The 20,917-nt window shown below is 45.0% G+C and overlaps 1 protein-coding gene across 2 annotated transcripts; it reads left to right on the top strand.

The window, feature by feature from the left end:
• The first annotated feature begins 674 nt into the window (after positions 1 to 674).
• LOC110521779 (protein mago nashi homolog) lies at positions 675 to 11,161 on the top strand. Of its 2 annotated transcripts, none has more exons than XM_036969163.2 (5): positions 675 to 1,124; positions 8,534 to 8,592; positions 10,153 to 10,263; positions 10,614 to 10,696; positions 10,938 to 11,161. In XM_036969163.2, the coding sequence occupies exons 2-5, from the start codon at positions 8,578 to 8,580 to the stop codon at positions 11,035 to 11,037; spliced, it is 309 nt and encodes a 102-aa protein (XP_036825058.1). In that variant the 5' UTR covers positions 675 to 1,124; positions 8,534 to 8,577; the 3' UTR covers positions 11,038 to 11,161. The 2 variants fall into 2 exon arrangements, with proteins under 2 accessions (XP_036825058.1, XP_021455307.1); XM_021599632.3 differs by lacking the exon at positions 675 to 1,124 and adding an exon at positions 8,019 to 8,149.
• Positions 11,162 to 20,917: the final 9,756 nt, after the last annotated feature.

The raw sequence follows: 20,917 nt of genomic DNA, 5'->3' as shown, positions 1-20,917 counted from the left end.
TGTACATGTATTATCAAACAGGTTGTGTATCAAGAAACTGCAATCAAATAATGAAATAAAGTTTTTGTACTATGTATGCTATGTGTATGTGCTTTCTTTACGAGATTCAGAGATGGAGAAAACAATAGAATTTGATTGCCAGTAATATAGAATATGCAGAATAGAGTAATATAAAAGATCAGTGAAACCCAATCATGAAATAACATGATGTTTTAGTCATGGAAAGATCGATCTATTACTTTGGTTTAAGTGACATCGCTGGTTAAAATCAGAGATCGTTTTGAGGAGATGGAGAAACTCAATTAGAAATCATATTAACGTTGCCCACGCGTCGTCAATGGGCTGCGCGCTGCATTCTGCGATTCCGGGACAAGGATTGCACTCCTTCAAGCAGTAAATGGGAGTCAATTGGGCGCTTGCGCAGAAACACAACATTAGCAGGTATTACGTCAACAATAACTACAATATTTCGAATATTTTCCGAGATGTGAGATAATGAACTTGTTTTCTGTAAAATAATATAGCTTTAAAATCGTGACATTGCGTACTTTCGAAGAAAATAGGCAATGAATTGCGTGACGATTCTCTTAGCAACCTGACACAGCATAACCACGGGAACGCGATTGGTTAACAGTCGGCTGGGTGGGGCGTAATACGTCTCTATTCTCGGCTGGTGGGATTCCTATTTCCTCCATTCTAAGTATCTGTTCAAATCCACATGCTGCGTTCAAAACAACTGGGAACATGGAAATCTCTGACTTCCGACCTCAGTTCGTTCAAACCAACTGGGAACTTGGAATAAAACTAGCTCCGACTGAAAAATCTTTTTGAACTCGGAATTTGCAACTCGGTGCTATTTCTAGAGCTCGGACTTTACGACCAGAAGATCACTGACGTCATGATTTGACCTCATATTGTTCCATGTAACCAGTTGTTTTGAACGCAGCAACACACGGTTGATCCTGACATCATTGCAGAAATATTGGAGGTGGTAGGTGTGGTGAAGTTCTCGGAGCTGGAGGCTTGCACCGAGGGTCAGGATAAAGATGAGTCTGTGGCAGTCGGAGTGAAGTTTTTGGAAAAAGTGGACCCTTGCCTTTTGAATGATACGTTTTTTCTACCAGGTAAGTTGACTGAGAACATGTTCTCATTTACAGCAATGACCTGGGGCATAGTTACAGGGGAGAGATGAATGAGCCAATTGTAAGTTGGGGATGATTAGGTGACTATGATGGTATGAGGTGCAGCTTGGGAATTTAACCAGGACACCAGGGTTAACACCCCTACAATAAGTGCCATGGGATCTTAATAAGTGCCATGACCTCAGAGAGTCAGGACACCCATTTAACATCCCATCCGAAAGACAGTACCCTACACAGGGGAATTGGGATATTTTTTAGACTAGAGGAAAGAGTGCCCCCTCCTGGCCCTCCAAAACCACTTCCAGCAGCATCTTGTCTCCAATCCAGGGACTGACCAGGACCAACCCTGCTTAGCTTCAGAAGCAAGCCAGCAGTGGGATGCAGGGTGGTATGCTGCTGGAATACCACCCTGTGGTGTCAGGGTGGGTGAAAACAGAGTTGAGTGCTGTGGAATTGGTGAAGGTAACCAGAAGTGGTGTTGTAATAATTGTTTGTCTTTTTGCTGGTCAGACGGCGCAGGCGCTCTGTGTTCAAGGAATGGGGGCAAGAGATGTGAATTGTTTTGCTCTCAAGAAAAGTGCACCATTGAAAGGAGTGAATACTGGGGTAGCGGTAACTGTGAAAGCTGACCAACTAAAGGGGAAGATTCCCAGTGTTTGATGCTCGTTGTTTGGTGCGACGCAGGCAGTGTGGCATGAGTGTTGAAACAGAAGTCATTATCTAACACTCCGGTGTTAATGCTAAATTGTAATTATTTTGCCATTATGGCCTATTTATTGCCTTACCTCCCTAATCTTACTACATTTACACATACTGTATATAGATAATTTTTATTTTGTGTTATTGACTGTATGTTTGTTTATCCCATGTGTATCTGTGCTGTTGTTTTTGTCGCACTGCTTTGCTTTATCTTGGCCAGGTCGCAGTTGTAAATGAGAACTTGTTCTCAACTGGCCTACCTGGTTAAATTAAGGTGAAATTAAAAAAACATTTCTTTTGAGTTTTGATGTTGAGTCTTTGCCCGACAAAGTGATGTTAGGATACATAAGTTATCCTGTGCGAGCTTTTGTGCCGAATACATTAGGTTGTTACAGGTGTCAAGCTTATGGGCATGTGGCAGCAGTGTGTATGTAGGTGGGAGGTCCCTAGGTGTGAGAAGTGTGCAGAAGGTCATGAGACAAAGGAATGTATAGCATTGGGGAAAGTAGTTGTATGTGTTAATTGTAGGGGTGCCCATGGGGCTGGGATTCAGAAATGTCCCGTGTGAGACAGGCAGGCTGAGGTTTCCAGGGATAGAGTAGTGCAGGAGTTGTCATATGCTGAGGTGGTGAAGAAAGTAGAGGAAGATGGGTTAAGGGGGAGGGATCCTGAGAAGAGTGGTGTGAGTAGTAGATCTGTACCTGTACAAAGGGATAAACCAACAAGTTATATATGTTTCAGTAAGATTAGATTTTTGGCATTTATTGCAATGATTACTGGCTCCGACGCTCGTCGGATGTGGCAGGGCTTGCAAACTATTACAGACTACAAAGGGAAGCACAGCCACGAGCTGCCCAGTGACACGAGCCTACCAGACGAGCTAAATCACTTCTATGCTCGTTTCGAGGCAAGCAACACTGAAGCATGCATGAGAGCATCAGCTGTTCCGGACGACTGTGTGATCACGCTCTCCGTAGCCGACGTGAGTAAGACCTTTAAACAGGTCAACATACACAAGGCTGCAGGGCCAGACGGATTACCAGGACGTGTCCTCCTGGCATGTGCTGACCAACTGGCAGGTGTCTTCACTGATATTTTCAACATGTCCCTGATTGAGTCTGTAATACCAACATGTTTCAAGCAGACCACCAAAGTCCCTGTGCCCAAAGAACACAAATGCAACCTTCCTAATTGACAACAGACCCGTAGCACTCCCATCCATAGCCATGAAGTGCTTTGAAAGGCTGGTAATGGCTCACATCAACACCATTATCCCAGAAACCCTAGACCCACTCTAATTTGCATACCGCCCAAACAGATCCACAGATGATGCAATCTCTATTGCACGCCACACTGACCTTTCCCACCTGGACAAAAGTGATAATGTGAGAATGCTATTCATTGACTACAGCTTAGCGTTCAACACCATAGTACCCTCAAAGCTCATCACTAAGCTAAGGAACCTGGGACTAAGCACCTCCCTCTGCAACTGGATCCTGGACTTCCTGACGGGTTGCCCCCAGGTGGTGAGGGTAGGTAGCAACACATCTGCCACGCTGATCCTCAACACTGGAGCTCCCCAGGGGTGCGTGCTCAGTCCCCTCCTGTACTCTCTATTCACCCACGACTGCATGGCCAGGCACGACTCCAACACCATCATTAAGTTTGCAGACGACACAACAGTGGTAGGCCTGATCACCGACAACAACGAGACAGCCTATAGGGAGGAGGTCAGAGACCTGGCCAGGTAGTGCCAGAATATCAACCTATCCCTCAACGTAACCAAGACTAAGGAGATGATTGTGGACTACAGAAATAAGAGGACCGAGCACACCCCCATCCTCATCAACGGGGCTGTAGTGGAGCAGGTTGAGAGCTTCAAGTTCCTTGGTGTCCACATCAACAACAAACTAGAATGGTCCAAACACAACAAGACAGTCGTGAAGAGGGCACGACAAAGACTACTCCCACTCAGGAAACTAAAAAAATTTGGCATGGGTCCAGAGATCCTCAAAAGGTTCTACAGCTGCAACATCGAGAGCATCACTGCCTGATACGGCAATTGCTCGGCCTCCGACCGCAAGGCACTTCAGATGGTAGTGCGTACGGCACAGTACATCACTGGGGCAAAGCTGACTGCCATCCAGGACCTCTATACCCAGCGGTGTCAGAGGAAGGCCCTAAAAATTGTCAAAGACCCCAGCCACTCCAGTCATAGACTGTTGTCTCTACTATCGCATGGAAAGCGGTACCGGAGTTCCAAGTCTAGGACAAAAAGGCTTCTCAATAGTTTTTACCCCCAAGCCATAAGACTCCTGAACAGGTAACCAAATGGTTACCCGGACTATTTGCATTGTGTGCCGCCGGACCCGTTTTACTGCCTACGCGGAGCCCCACCGGGCCTTCACAACTGGACTGCCGACGTTATTTACCCGAAGGAGTTATCCGGCTGGCTCCTCCGTCGCAACGTTACCTGAACGCCCATCTGCGGCCTGCTAACCGTTAGCTGTCTTATCGGCTGCTATCTGAATAGACAATCGGACAATTTAGTTATTTATTTTTATTATTATTATAATGTTTTCTTCTTGGGCCTCTATAACTATATCTATTGTTTTTATTTTTGTTGTTGTTGTGTGATTTGGATTAATCCCCTCTACCACACGGAACCCCACTAATCTACTGACCGAACGCAAGAGGTGGCTAATAACAGACCTCCATCCTATGCTAGCTTGCTACCGATGGCCTGGCTAGCTGTCTAAATCGCCGTGACCCCCAACCAACCTCTCCACTCACCGGAGCCTTTTGATCACTCGACTAAGCATGCCTCTCCTTAATGTCAATATGCCTTGTCCATTGCTGTTCTGGTTAGTGTTTATTGGCTTATTTCACTGTAGAGCCTCTAGTCCTGCTCACTATACCTTATCCAACCTATTAGTTCCACCACCCACACATGCAATGACATCTCCTGGTTTCAATGATGTTTCTAGAGACAATATCTCTCTCTTCATCACTCAATACCTAGGTTTACCTCCACTGTATTCACATCCTACCATACCTTTGTCTGTACATTATACCTTGATGCTATTTTATCGCCCCCAGAAACGTCCTTTTACTCTCTGTTCCAGACGTTCTAGACGACCAATTCTTATTGCTTTTAGCCGCACCCTTATTCTACTCCTCCTATGTTCCTCTGGCGATGTAGAGGTGAATCCAGGCCCTGCAGTGCCTAGCTCCACTCCTATTCCCCAGGCGCTCTCTTTTGACGACTTCTGTAACCGTAATAGCCTTGGTTTCATGCATGTCAACATTAGAAGCCTCCTCGCTAAGTTTGTTCTATTCACTGCTTTAGCACACTCTGCCAACCCGGATGTTCTAGCTGTGTCTGAATCCTGGCTTAGGAAGACCACCAAAAATTCTGAAATGTTAATTCCAAACTACAACATTTTCAGACAAGATAGAACTGCCAAAGGGGGCGGTGTTGCGATCTACTGCAAAGATAGCCTGCAGAGTTCTGTCCTACTATCCAGGTCTGTACCCAAACAATTTGAGCTTCTAATTTTAAAAATCCACCTCTCTAAAAACAAGTCTCTCGCCGTTGCCGCCTGCTATAGACCACCCTCTGCCCCCAGCTGTGCTCTGGACACCATATGTGAACTGATTGCCCCCCATCTATCTTCAGAGCTCGTGCTGCTAGGCGACCTAAACTGGAACATGCTTAACACCCCAGCCATCCTACAATCTAAACTTGATGCCCTCAATCTCACACAAATTATCAATGAACCTACCAGGTACCTCCCCAAAGCCTTAAACACGGGCACCCTCATAGATATCATCCTAACCAACTTGCCCTCTAAATACACCTCTGCTGTCTTCAACCAAGATCTCAGCGATCACTGCCTCATTGCCTGCATCCGTAATGGGTCAGCGGTCAAACTACCTCCACTCATCACTGTAAAACGCTCCCTGAAACACTTCAGCGAGCAGGCCTTTCTGGCCGGGGTATCCTGGAAGGATATTGATCTCATCCCGTCAGTAGAGGATGCCTGGATATTTTTTTTAAATGCCTTCCTAACCATCTTAAATAAACATGCCCCATTCAAGAAATTTAGAACCAGGAACAGATATAGATAGCCCTTGGTTCTCCCCAGACCTGACTGCCCTTAACCAACACAAAAACATCCTATGGCGTTCTGCATTAGCATCGAACAGCCCCCGTGATATGCAGCTGTTCAGGGAAACTAGAAACCATTATACACAGGCAGTTAGAAAAGCCAAGGCTAGCTTTTTCAAGCAGAAATTTGCTTCCTGCAACACTAACTCAAATAAGTTCTGGGACACTGTAAAGTCCATGGAGAATAAGAACACCTCCTCCCAGCTGCCCACTGCACTGAAGATAGGAAACACTGTCACCACTGATAAATCCACCATAATTGAGAATTTCAATAAGCATTTTTCTACGGCTGGCCATGCTTTCCACCTGGCTACTCCTACCCCGGTCAACAGCACTGCACCCCCCACAGCAACTCGCCCAAGCCTTCCCCATTTCTCCTTCTCCCAAATCCGTTCAGCTGATGTTCTGTAAGAGCTGCAAAATCTGGACCCCTACAAATCAGCCTCGACAGCAGACCTGACAGCCTTGGTTTCTCAAATGATTGCCTCGCCTGGTTCACCAACTACTTCTCTGATAGAGTTCAGTGTGTCAAATCGGAGGATCTGCTGTCCGGACCTCTAGCAGTCTCTATGGGGGTGCCACAGGGTTCAATTCTTGGACCGACTCTCTTCTCTGTATACATCAATGAGGTCGCTCTTGCTGCTGGTGAGTCTCTGATCCACCTCTACGCAGACGACACCATTCTGTATACTTCTGGCCCTTCTTTGGACACTGTGTTAATAACCCTAGAGGGCAAGCTTCAATGTTATACAACTCTCCTTCCGTGGCCTCCAATTGCTCTTAAATACAAGTAAAACGGACGGCTCTGACTTAGAATACGTGGACAACTACAAATACTTAGGTGTCTGGTTAGACTGTAAACTATCCTTCCAGACCCATATCAAACATCTCCAATCCAAAGTTAAATCTAGAATTGGCTTCTTATTTCGCAACAAAGCATCCTTCACTCATGCTGCCAAACATACCCTTGTAAAACTGACCATCCTACCAATCCTCGACTTTGGCGATGTCATTTACAAAATAGCCTCCAATACCCTACTCAACAAATTGGATGCAGTCTATCACAGTGCAATCCGTTTTGTCACCAAAGCCCCATATACTACCCACCATTGCGACCTGTACACTCTCGTTGGCTGGCCCTCGCTTCATACTCGTCGCCAAACCCACTGGCTCCATGTCATCTACAAGACCCTGCTAGGTAAAGTCCCCCCTTATCTCAGCTCGCTGGTCACCATAGCATCTCCCACCTGTAGCACACACTCCAGCAGGTATATCTCTCTAGTCACCCCCAAAACCAATTATTTCTTTGGCCGCCTCTCCTTCCAGTTCTCTGCTGCCAATGACTGGAACGAACTACAAAAATCTCTGAAACTGGAAACACTTATCTCCCTCACTAGCTTTAAGCACCAACTGTCAGAGCAGCTCACAGATTACTGCACCTGTACATAGCCCATAATAGCCTATAATTTAGCCCAAACAACTACCTCTTTCCCTACTGTATTTAATTAATTTATTTATTTTGCTCCTTTGCACCCCATTATTTTTATTTCTACTTTGCACATTCTTCCAATGCAAATCTACAATTCCAGTGTTTTATTTGCTATATTGTATTTACTTTGCCACCATGGCCTTTTTTTGCCTTTACCTCCCTTCTCACCTCATTTGTTCACATCGTATATAGACCTGTTTATACTGTATTATTGACTGTATGTTTGTTTTACTCCATGTGTAACTCTGTGTCGTTGTATCTGTCGAACTGCTTTGCTTTATCTTGGCCAGGTCGCAATTGTAAATGAGAACTTGTTCTCAACTTGCCTACCTGGTTAAATAAAGGTGAAATAAAAAAATAAAAAAATGTATTGGATGCCAACCTCTGTTAAACCTCATCGAAGAAGATGACATCACTGCAATGCGACAACTCGTATGAGATCACAAAGAAGCGCCCGCTCACGCATGCGCGTTCAGATTTTCTAAAATACCGTCAAGGAAGCAGTGTGCTTTCGTTGATTCTCAAGGACCGCGCAAACACTGAATTTGCAGTTTATAATGTCAACGAGTGACTTTTATTTGAGATATTATGTCGGGCACAAGGGAAAGTTTGGACACGAGTTCTTGGAATTTGAGTTTAGACCAGACGGTAAGTTAGGCGGCAATTTGACTAATTAGCAACATTAGCCAGCTAGCTAAGCATGCAAACGACTGCTTGCTAGCGGCATTTCCTAATTGATTTTATCGCAATTAGCTAGTTTTTGTATTCGTGTGTTCATTTATAACATGATCTCAGAAATACTTCAGTTGCATAGTTAACCATAACCTCACTCATTTATTGTATCCAGCTAGCTATGTTGCTGGTTAGCAAACGAATGTATCCAAAATGCTTGATTAGTTTACAGTAGGTTTAAAAACTTCTGTGAACTAACGTTAACTAGTTATAAACAAATAACTACTATTCAACAATAGCAGTGTATCAGCATTCACAACAAACGTGACGATAACGCAATAAATGTAACTATCTTTTCAGGTAAGCTGAGATACGCGAACAACAGCAACTACAAGAATGATGTCATGATCAGGAAAGAGGTAACTTATCAAACTTACACTGAACAAAGATATAAACGCAACATGAAACAATTTAAAAGATTTTACGGAGTTAGAGTTCATAAGGAAATCAGTAAATTCCTTAGGCCATTAACTATGGATTTCACATAGCTGTGAATACAGATTTGTATCGATCACAGAAACCTTTAAAAAAGGTAGAGGCATGGCTCAGAACTAGTCAGTAGCTGATGTGACTGCCATTTGCAGCGCGATACGTCTCATTCGCATAGTTGATTAGGCTGTTGATTGTGGAATGTTGTCCCACTCTTCAATCTCTGTGCGAAGTTGTTAGATATTGGTGGGGACTGGAACATGCTGTCGTACATGTTGACCCAGAGCATCCCAAAAATGCTCAATAGGTGAAATGTCTGGTGAGTATGAAGGCCATGGAAGAGCTGGGACATGTTAAGCTTCCAGGAATTGTGTACAGATCCTTGCTACATGGGGCCGTTCGCTATCATGGAGAAACATGAGGTGATTGTGTCGGATGAATGGCACGACAATGGGCCTCAACATCTCATCACGGTATCTCTGTGCATACAAATTGCCATTGATAAAATGTAATTGTGTTCATTGTCTGTAGTTGATTCCCGCCCATACCATAACCCCGCCACCACCATAGGGCAATCTGTTCATAAAGTTGACATCAGCAAAACGCTTGCCCACACAACGCCATATATGCTGTCTGCCATCTGCCCGGTACAGTTGAAACCAGGATTCATCTGTGAAGCGCAACACTTCTCCAGTTGCCAACTGAAGCTGGTTATGACACCGAACTGCAGTCAACTCAAGGCCCTGGTGAAGACAACTAGTACGCACATGAGCTTCTCTGAGACGGTTTCAGACAGTTTGTGCAGAAATTCTTCGGTTGTGCAAACCCAGTTTCATCAGCTGTCAATGGCTGGTCTCAGACAATCCTGCAGGTGTAGAAGTTGGATTTCGAGGTCCTGGGCTGGTGTGGTTACACGTGGTCTGCGGTTGTTAGGCTGGTTGGACCTACAAACATTTTTCTAAAATGACGAAGGAGGTGGTTTATGGTTGAGAAATGCACATTAAATTCTCTGCAAAAGTTCTGGTGGACATTCCTGCCGTCAGCATGCCATTTGCATGCTCCCTCAACTTGAGACATCTGTGGCATTGTGTTGTGATAACTGCACATTTTAGTGGTATTTTATTATTCCCAGCACAAGGTGCATCTGTTTTAATGATCATGTTGTTTAATCAGCTTTTTGATAATCCATCCACGTGACAGGTGTGGCATATCTTGGCAAATGAGAAATGCTCACTAAGAGATGCAAACACATTTGTGCACATTTGAGAAATAAGCTTTTTTGTGCCTATGGAACGATTCTTGAATCTTTTATTTTAACTAATGAAACATGGGACCAACACTATACATGTAGCTTTTTTTCTTTCGTGTTTAAAGGATTTCTTGGTTACATTGATCAGTGTATGGCCCATCAATCCAATTTCTATGTGGGATGCTGCTTAAAACGATTGAAAATGCCATCAAAACCTTATTGGGATTGTTCTCCACTACAGGCGTACGTACACAAAAGTGTGATGGAGGAACTGAAGAGGATCATAGATGACAGTGAGATCACCAAGGAAGATGATGCACTGTGGCCACCCCCAGACAGAGTGGGCAGACAGGTCTGTCCATTCACTCACACATACCTAAATAAATACTGATACTTGTAAAAGCATGGTGTATGTTGAGGAAAGCAGAGCGTCTCCTACTTATTGTGCTCTTGGTAATGTCTAGCCACGCCTGTTTACTTAGTGATCTTAGCCCTCATGGGGTTGTGACCTCGGTCCTCATCAGACTTAAACAAATCTGTCGAACAAAATAAATGTAACCGGTGTTCAATTCTGACCCTTTCAGCACAAGATGGGACCTGGGCATAACCCCAGAAAGTTACAATGATTTAGTAAAAGTTATTTTATTCGTGGCTTGAATTACTAATCGTGTCTGGGGAGAGTTAACTTTTCTGAACTCTTAGGAGCTGGAGATCGTCATTGGGGATGAGCACATTTCCTTCACAACTTCCAAGATTGGTTCCTTGATTGATGTCAACCAGTCGAAGTAAGTAATAATACTACCTCAAATTATCTGGGAATTCTTGGAAGGATATATTCCTCCAATTTCCTATTTGACCCCTAGCCTCTATTTAGTAGACACTGGTTGAGAACTGAAGATTTCATAGATATAAGCAGAATAGTGTAAATTATACCTAGCTTACACCTATGTAATGCTCTCAGTTCTGCATAGTGGGGTTGATGTGGAATTGGGGGCCAGCTTCCTAAAAACAAGTTGTGTTTTCCAGGGACCCAGAAGGCCTCCGCGTGTTCTACTACCTGGTCCAGGATCTGAAATGTCTTGTCTTCAGTCTCATCGGGCTACACTTCAAGATCAAGCCCATCTAAGAGGAGTGGATGGTTTTTTTCTCTGTTGGAAAATGTTTTATGTTTGCGCCGATTACAACATTTGTACATTTGCTTTTGGTCGATCTGTTCTTTTTTAAATTTTAAATAAATGATTGGAAAAATGGCATGTTTTAATAGCCTTGGTTATCTATACATTTTTAAAGTTACTTACTGGAAGCCATAGCTGTGGTTTGGTTGATCTTGATAGTATGAAAAACAGGTTGGAGAATTGCACACTACACTCTGTTGCTCTTGTCATACAGAGGTCAGTTTATTTCAGCATTTAGCTGAGCACACATGAACAGGAAGTTGTTAAAGGTGGGCTGAACTTCCTGATTTGGCCTCTGTTTCAATTCTCATTAGGAAATGTGACTGAGAATGAGATTTTGTGTCCTTTGGTCTGGGTGTCACTTGAAAGTGTGTGTGTTCAAATATGGGAAGCGTTTGTATTTTCACTGCCAAAACAGTACACAGTCAGTCACCCTTCTAGATAACTTAAAACTGTCTAACCAGGTCTTGTCTGGTAGTAGCCTAGACCAGGGTTTCCCAAACTCAGCCCTGGGTGTACGTTCTGGATTTGTCCTAGCACTACACAGCTGGGGGTGGGGCGACTTAGACTTTGAATAGCCTATCTGTGGAGCTAGTTAAGGACCGTCAATAAATAATGCAATGTAAATGAGACTTCATGTTGTACACCTTTCTCTCAAATGCTTTTAATATTTGTATATGACTTTCTACCATTTATAGTTGGAGGTTAAGTCATTGACATTTGGAGCTATTGACATTTTAAAAAGTATAATTTACTGATCTCTATTTAGCTCCATAGGGATATCGAATGTCAAATCACGTGCAGCTGCGCACTGAATTGATGATTACTTGGGTGCTGCCAGCTGTGGGCAGGGTTGAAGTAAACCCAACCAAAGGAAAACTTACGGTACCCTTCATTCCATGACAAACCATATTTTCCTAATTGTCTTGCAAATTTCCGTTTAGGACGAGACTGATTTTCTGACAAATTCTATTTACACCTTGTAGTACATTTTGACACTAGAGTAAATGTTTGACTCATTGATGCCACAGGCTGTTTTAAACATGAGAAGTTGTTTATTACGTAGAAAACAATGCGGTCACCCCGCTTATGTTTTGGTACAAAGCTGAGAGATGAGCCTGGAGAAATTAATAGACAGAGCTAGAGCTATGGATGCAAGGATGACCACCCATGGTATCAAAATGACCATGTTTTTAGGCTATACGGTATGTTTCAATTTACATGTTTAACAAACATTGCAGTAAAACAAGCTTGTATTTTAGATTATGGTGCAGTACGTATGACAGTTGAACTAAGCTCATGAGGCATTTATAAGTTAAATTCAAGAATCAATGGGTATATTAATTCACAAGTCCAAAAATCTAGGTAGAAATGAAGAATTCCAGCTTTAATTAGTCTACAATGAGAAAATATGCATATACATTTGTCATTTTGTAAACCTTCTCTTTTACACTACCCCAGTAAAGTCGTATGTAATACATTACCAGTGAACATTCCATAAGGCATAGAAGGAAATACATTGCCTCTTAATAGCAAGGTCAGGTATTGCTTTAAAATGTTTTTCACATCACAAATCAAAGTGGAGATTATAAATTGTCATACAAACGTGACAAAGCTTGCTACACAGCAAAAAAAGTTTTCAAGAACAAGGTGCTACTCTGAATATCATACATTATCGATATATTACTAGATTTATTTTCAACATCAAACTAAAGGTCTTTACATGAGGTCATTCATTTAAACATACTGGCCTCCAATATAAAAGTTAGTATTGTTAGTATAAGGCTCTTGATAGATACATTGCAATGCCAGTTAGAAAGGGAAGAAACATTGGTTCGAACACACTTGGAGATTCCATTGTTCTTCTTTCAGAATGTATTTGATGGGTATTTTCTTGGGAATCTATTATGAATTTGATATGGACAGAACATTCATAGTTATCTACCTGACAGTATAGGAATATGCCCTCTTTTGACCTATGCAGAGCTTGTGTTCTGTATCCCCTCTTATTAATCCATACCATCACTTCAAACCCACACTCTACGCTTGAGGTAAAGTACCTTTAAAACCTGACATTCACCCCAATGTACTATACAACTGCAGTCAATCATCCCGCGGTGAATCCCAACTTCCACTACAGTCTAATTTTCACTTGATGTGAATGGGTGATAGGAGCTCCTCCTGGAAGTGATGGTGGTGTCTCGACTGCTTTCCCTGCCCTATGGGGATGTGTCCAGCACCAACGGACGGGCCATGGTGCAGGTCTATGGGGCCGGGGTTACCTCCCGGCCCCATCTCTGGCTGGCCCAATCCCATCTGCCAGCTGCTCTCCAGAGCACATTTACCACTCACCCCATCACCCCACGGCTGGCGTTTGGCCCAGGGGTTGATGACATTCTAGAGCAGACCGATAAGGTTCATAGGGACCGAGAGACGCTGAGACGGTCCATGCCGCCTCCTCAGGCCCTGGGTCCAAGGCAGACGGACCGTCGCCACCTACCTGCACCCGAACGACGTTGGGGTCCCTCTCCTGCCCCATCGCCTCGTGCTAAGGGACGACAGCGGGGAGGGGCACAGCGTGAGGTGAAGCAGCCTGTTTTTGCCCACATGGGTCTTCCCCAGTTTTTGCAGAGGTACTGGGTAATTTATCCCTCACCGGGTTCCTATTCCTCCAAGCAGGTCACGGCATAAGCTCTCCCAGGGCATCAGAACGGCTAATTGGGTTCTACTCCACTTACTTTGTGGTTCTAAAAAGAGACGGAAGGTTCTAACGGATTCTGGACCTCAAACCTCAACCGAGGTTCCACATACTATCCTCAGCATTGTTGAGGTGGCTCCTTTTTCTCAGGTGGGGTGGAGATGTTGAGGATGTGCCGCCGGGAGCTGGTCAGCACAGACACCTCCCAGATCGGCTATGGGGATGTGACCAAGGGCAGGTCGGCCAGTGGCTGTTGGCTACCCCCTTGGAGTGGCAGGTACATCAATACACTAGAGCTCTGAGCTGTATTGCTGGCCCTGCAGCCTTTCCTTCCACATCTGAAAGGAAGACATGTCCTGGTGAGAACAGACAACACCACCTTGGTGGCTTACAGGGTGGACTGAGATCCCACCGCTTCAATCTTATAGCATTGGAGCTCCTTCTCTGGGATCAGGGATGTCTAGCATCTCTACGTACAACGTATGTACCTGACATCCTGAATGTGGCAGCAGATATGCTCTCGAGGCAAGGCCCGCCACCTTGGGACTGGAGCCTACATCCCCAGGCGGTGTAGCACCTGTGGGACAAGTTTGGGAGGGTGCAGATGGACCTGTTTGACTCCCTGGGCAATGCACACTGCCTCCTGTGGTACTCCATGTCAGAGCCACCAGGGCCTCTAGGCTTGGATGCTCTGGCTCATGATTGGCCAGGGCTGGAGCTTACGCACCCCCCCCCCCCCTTTTTTTTTCCCTGATCCAGGCTGTGCTGGACAGGACCAGGTATGGGGAGCATTGTCTGCTGCTGGTGGCCCCATACTGGCCCAGATGACCATGGTTCAGCCTTCTCCTGTCCCTGTTGTCTGGGGCACCTTGGCAACTGCCCCTGAGACACGGCCTGAGGGAACACTGTGGCATCCGAGACTGCACCGCCTCAGTCTGTGGGCTTGGCCGCTGAACGGCACCAGTGGTCCATGTTAGGACTACAGGACGGTGTAAGGAACACCATGCAGAGCACAAGGTGACCGGCTACAACCGCAGCATGTCAGTTGCGCTGGTGGTTGTTCTGCTCTTGGTGCACTGGTATTGAGGTTGTGCCCGAATCATGCAGGGTGCAGTGTGTCCTCCAATACCTGCAGTCTTGCTTGGATGAGGGCTTGGCAGCCTCTAGTACACTGAGAGGGTATTTGGCCACTATATCTGCCTGCCATGTGGGGTGGATGGACAGGCCAGTGGGGCGCCATCCCTTGGTCTCCAGGTTTATGAAGGGAGTTTGTTGCCTGCGTCCAGCTAGGACCCACTCAATGGCGAGCTGGGATCTGGATGTGGTCTTGGCAGCTTTGGCAAAGCCGCCTTTAGAAACGTTGGAGTCTGCCTCCCCGAAACACCTCTCTATGAAGGTGGATTTCTTGGTAGCGATTACTTCCATGAAGAGTGTGGGTGAGCTCCATGCTTTTTCTGTAAGTTCTGAGTGCTACCGGATGGACCCCAGTGGGAGGAGTATATCTGTCCGCCCCAACCCTTCATTCCTCCCGAAGGTTCAGTCAGACAGGCATGTGAACATCCCTTTAATCCTGTCTGTTTACGACCCCCCAGCAGTGGCGGGGGAGCCTGGGCCTCCCTCCGGCATGCTGTGCCGTGTGGGCACTGGCTGCCTATGTGGAGCGAATACAGTCAGTGCAAACAGACCAGCTTTTTGTCTGCTATGGTGAGAGAGTCCTGGGGGCGGGGCTATCAAGCAGAGGCTCTCTCACTGGATTGTGGACACGATTAAGACAGCATACCGCCTGGCTGGCAGGCTAGTGCTGGGATCTGTGGTGGCACACTCAACACAAGGTGTGGCTGTGTCCTGGGCTCTACTGAGAAGAGTGCCCCCCTGATATTGTGCTACGGCCAGCTGGACTTCCTATTACATCTTTTGCTAGGTACTATATGCTTCTCAGAGGCTTCAGATTCCCAGATTTTCTGAGTGTAGCACAAAACTGCAGGTAGAGAAAATTAGCCATAATGTGTCATTTAAATTGTTGTCAATAGTAATTTTATTTGCTATTCTTACAAAAATGAGAGGGTCATATATGGAGAACTGGCAATGACCGACCTGCTTGCTAGATAGCTAGCTAAGTTAGCTAGTGTGTGGCACTTTTAATTGGTCGCAAGCTATTTACTCAATGAATGAGTTAACTCCTATGACTGCCCAGTGGCTAGACAAGTCCTCCTTCCATAACTTCCCCTACTACCGCCTAAGGATTGACAATGACAACAGAGCCAGACAGACAGAAATAAATGGATAAGAATTTGTGACAGCGGAAGCAGGAAGTGTTTTACCGGAAATTGACACTGTGTGGTACATCAGAATTTAGGAGCAGGGGAACAATTACCCACCATGGATCAGGTTCCTGATAGTCACAGCTAGTGACCTCTCAGTTTGCATTACTGTACTTTGACAAAGTAAGCTTTTTATACACACACACACACACACAGAACACAAGATATTGCTACGCAGCTTGACAGGTTTCCTCATTAAGAAGAACACATTTTTCTCTTTAAAATTTGAGGATATTTTCCCTGCCTGACCACGTGACATAATAGCTACAAATGGTTCAGACAAATGTTTTTGCTTAGTATATTGAAATTTAAAGAGACACACCATTCCTAATTTATTAGCGCAATACTTTTCCAGGAGAGGGCAGCATCTACTTCATCAGTGAAAGGTTTGGTTTGGCCCATATAGATGTATACAGCAGTGAAGGCTGCTGAGGTGAGGACAGCTCATAATAATGGCTAAAACAACGCAGCAAATGGAATGTCATCAAACATATGGAAACTATATGTTTGATGTATTTGATACCATTCCACTAATTCCGCTCCAGCCATTACCACGAGCCTATCCTCCCCAATTAAGTTCCCAGCAACCTCCTGTGGTATAGAGCTCTCTACTTGGAAATAACCCGTTTTTGCATGGACACTATTATTGAAGGCTTCCACCATTTTAAAGTAGTCAACTGGTGAGTCCTATGAGTTGGCAGCAATCAGCCAAAGATCAGAGCATTGTCTTCTTCTTCAAATTGTTTTGCCTAGTTTGTAAATGGATTTAAGCTATATCACCACCATCTATCTAGTGGCCACAATTAATGAATGACACAAGATTTTGTTCAAGACTCCAGCACTGCAGATGGCAGTAAATCACCAATATAAGCTTTACACTTCTTTCAAACCTCAAAAGACTAAGATAACTGAAAACTTTAAAAAGGAGATAGCATGGGCAGCACCATTGAGGCTGTCACAGACACAAAGTTAAGACCTCTTTCCATCTCTATGGGTTCGGCTACAGCAAGCTTATTCTGCTGCTCTCAGAGCCGGCCCTAGCCAATAAGCGACCATGGCTGCTAGGGGACACTCGACCAACAACATTTTGCTTATGGCCCCAAAAGGCCATAACGGGGGCCTGCTCCCCCCCACTGTCTGGCAGCAGTCAGCAGCAGCAGCACAACATTGGCTGGCTTCCCTCAACTTGGAATATTGTCAGACTGTTGGGTGAGAGAGTAATCAAGCTAGCTTGACTTTGACGCTTGGCCTTAAATCCTCCCACAACTACTAAACCCTGCCCCCAACAACAGCATGCTAGCTCCATCCAAAATTCATGCTTTTGTTACTTCTAGGTTAGACTACTGCAATGCTCTACTTTCCGCCTACCCGGATAAAGCACTAAATAAAGTTAAATTAGTGCTAAACACAGCTGCTAGAATCTAGACGAGAACCATTTTTTAAAATCATATTACTCCAGTGCTCGCCTCTATACACTGGCTTCCTGTTAAAGCTAGGGCTGATTTCAAGGTTTTACTGCTAACCTACAAAGCATTACATGGGCTTGCTCCTACCTATCTTTCCGATTTGGTCCTGCCGTACATACCTACACAGATGCTATGGTCACAACACGCAGGCCTCCTTACTGTCCCTAGAATTTCTAAGCAAACTGGGACATGCTTAACACCCCGGCCATCCTACAATCTAAGCTTGATGCCCTCAATCTCACACAAATGATCAATGAACCTACCAGGTACAACCCCAAATCAGTAAACAGAGGCACCCTCATAGATGTCATTCTAACTAACTCGCCCTCCAAATACACCTCTGCTGTTTTCAATCAAGATCTCAGCGATCACTGCCTCATTGCCTGCATCCGTAATGGGTCTCCGACCAAACGACCACCCCTCATCACTGTAAAACGCTCCCTGAAACAATTCTGCGAGAAGGCCTTTCTAATCGACCTGGCCGGGGTATCCTGGAATGACATTGACCTCATCCCGTCAGTAGATGATGCCTGGCTATTCTTTAAAAGTGCCTTCCTCAACATCTTAAATAAGCATGCCCCTCTCAAAAAATGTAGAACTAGGAATAGATATAGTCCTTGGTTCACTCCAGACCTGTCTGCTCTTGATAAGTGGCGTTCTGCATTGGCATCGAATAGCCCCCGTGATATGCAACTTTTCAGGGAAGTTAGGAACAAATATACACAGGCAGTTAGAAAAGCTAAGGCAAGCTTTTTCAAACAGAAATTTGCATCCTGTAGTACGAACTCAAAAAAGTTCTGGGACACTGTAAAGTCCATGGAGAATAAGAGCACCTCCTCCCAGCTGCCCACTGCTTTGAGGCTAGGAAACACTGTCACCACCGATAAATCCACTATAATTGAGAATGTCAATAAGCATTTCTCTACGGCTGGCCATGCTTTCCTCATGGCTACCGCTACCCCGGTCAACTGCCCTGCACCCTCCACAGCAACCCGCCAAAGCCCCCACCATTTCAACTTTACCCAAATCCAGATAGCGATGTTCTGAAAGAGCTGCAAAATCTGGACCCCTACAAATCAGCCGGGCTGGACAATCTGGACCCTCTCTTTCTAAAATGATCTGCCGAAATTGTTGCAACCCCTATTACTAGCCTGTTCAACCTCTCTTTGGTATCGTCTGAGATTCCCAAAGATTGGAAAGCTTCCACGGTCATTCCCCTCTTCGAAGGGGGTGACACTCTAGACCCAAACTGCTACAGACCTATATCTATCCCACCCTGTCTTTCTAAGGTCTTCGAAAGCTAAGTTAACAAACAGATTACCGACCATTTCGAATCCCACCATACCTTCTCCGCTATGCAATCTGGTTTCAGAGCTGGTCATGGGTGCACCTCAGCCACGTTCAAGGTCCTAAACAACATCATAACCGCCATCGATAAGAGACATTACTGTGCAGCCGTATTCATCGACCTGGCCAAGGCTTTCGACTCTGTCAATCACAACATTCTTATTGGCAGACTCAACAGCCTTGGTTTCTCAAATGATTGCCTCACCTGGTTTACCAACTACTTCTCTGATAGAGTTCAGGGTGTCAAATCGGAGGGCCTGTTGTCCGGACCTCTGACAATCTTTATGGGTGTGCCACAGGGTTCAATTCTCGGACCGACTCTCTTTTCTGTATACATCAATGATGTCGCTCTTGCTGCTGGTGATTCCCTGATCCACCTCTACGCAGATGACACCATTCTGTACACGTCTGGCCCCTCTTTGGACACTGTGTTAAAAACCTCCAGACGAGCTTCAATGCCATACAACACTCCTTCCGTGGCCTCCAACTGCTCTTAAATGCTAGTAAAACTAAATGCATACTTTTCAACCGTTCGCTGCCCACACCTGCTCGCCCGACTAGCATCACTACTCTGGACGGTTCCGACTTAGAATATGTGGACAACTACAAATACATTGGTGTTCTGGCTAGACTGTAAACTCTCCTTCCAGACTCATATTAAACATCTCCAATCCAAAATTAAATCTAGAATTGCAACATTTCGCAGCAAAGCCTCCTTCACTCACGCCACCAAACATGCCCTCGTAAAACTGACTATCCTACCGATCCTCGACTTTGGCGATGTCATCTACAAAATAGCCTCCAACACTCTACCCTGCAAACTGGATGTAGTCTATCACAGTGCCATCTGTTTTGTCACAAAAGCCCCATACACCACCCACCACTGTGACCTGTATGCTCTCGTCGGCTGGCCCTTGCTACATATTCGTCGCCAGACCCTCTGGCTCCAGGTCATCTATAAGTCTTTGCTAGGTAAGGCTCCGCCTTAGCTCACTGGTCACGATAACAACACGTGCTCCAGCAGGTATATCTCACTGGTCATCCCCAAAGCCAACACCCCCTTTGGCCGCCTTTCCTTCCAGTTCTCTGCTGCCAATGACTGGAACGAATTGCAATAATCGCTGAAGCTGGAGACTTATATTTCTCTCACTAACTTTAAACATCAGCTATCTGAGCAGCTAACCGAACACTGCAGCTGTACATAGCCCATCTGTAAATAGCCCATCCAATCTACCTACCTCATCCCCACATTGTTTTAATTGACTTTTCTGCTCTTTTGCACACCAGTATTTCTACTTGCACATCATCATCTGCACATCTTTCACTCCAGTGTTAATTTGCTAAATTGTAATTACTTCGCTACTATGGCCTATTTATTATTGCCTTTCCTCGTCATGCCAATTGCACACACTGTATATAGACTTTATTTTTTCTATTGTGTTATTGACTGTACGCTTGTTTATTCCATGTGTAACTCTGTGTTGTTGTTTGTGTCACACTGCTTTGCTCTTGGCCAGGTCGCAGTTGTAAATGAGAATTTGTTCTCAACTAGCCTACCTGGTTAAATAAAGGTGAAATAAAAATAAAATATCCGACCACATTTCGGATCAAGCATAAATTGGCTTTTAGCCTCACCACTGAGTGCCACATCACTGTCTATCTCAGTAGCTTACTCTGTGAAGCAAAGTTTGACTTGGTATAGCTCCGCATTGACATGATTGGTTGATGGTAGTTGGGGTCGGGAGGACCTGTATAAGCGCAAATACACTTCCTTGACAACTTCCTTCACAACAGCTCTGCACTGCTCCACAAAACGCAAGAAGTAAGAATGCCCTGACTTCTGCAGAGGCTATATCACCTTAAATGCTGCACGGCCAGTGCAGACGTCGGATTGACCATGCGGCGCTTTGAAGTAATACTAGCCAGAGCCCTTTAATCCCAAGCTGACAAGGTACAAATCTGTCGTTCTGCCCCTGAACAAGGCAGTTAACCCACTGTT

The sequence above is a fragment of the Oncorhynchus mykiss genome, chromosome 4, assembly GCF_057628025.1.
Source record: "Oncorhynchus mykiss isolate SJ-2025 chromosome 4, ASM5762802v1, whole genome shotgun sequence".
NCBI classification, from domain to species: Eukaryota; Metazoa; Chordata; class Actinopteri; order Salmoniformes; family Salmonidae; genus Oncorhynchus; species Oncorhynchus mykiss.
The sequence above is the reverse complement of the archived record's forward strand: the minus strand, read 5'-3'. Positions and strand labels throughout refer to the sequence as shown.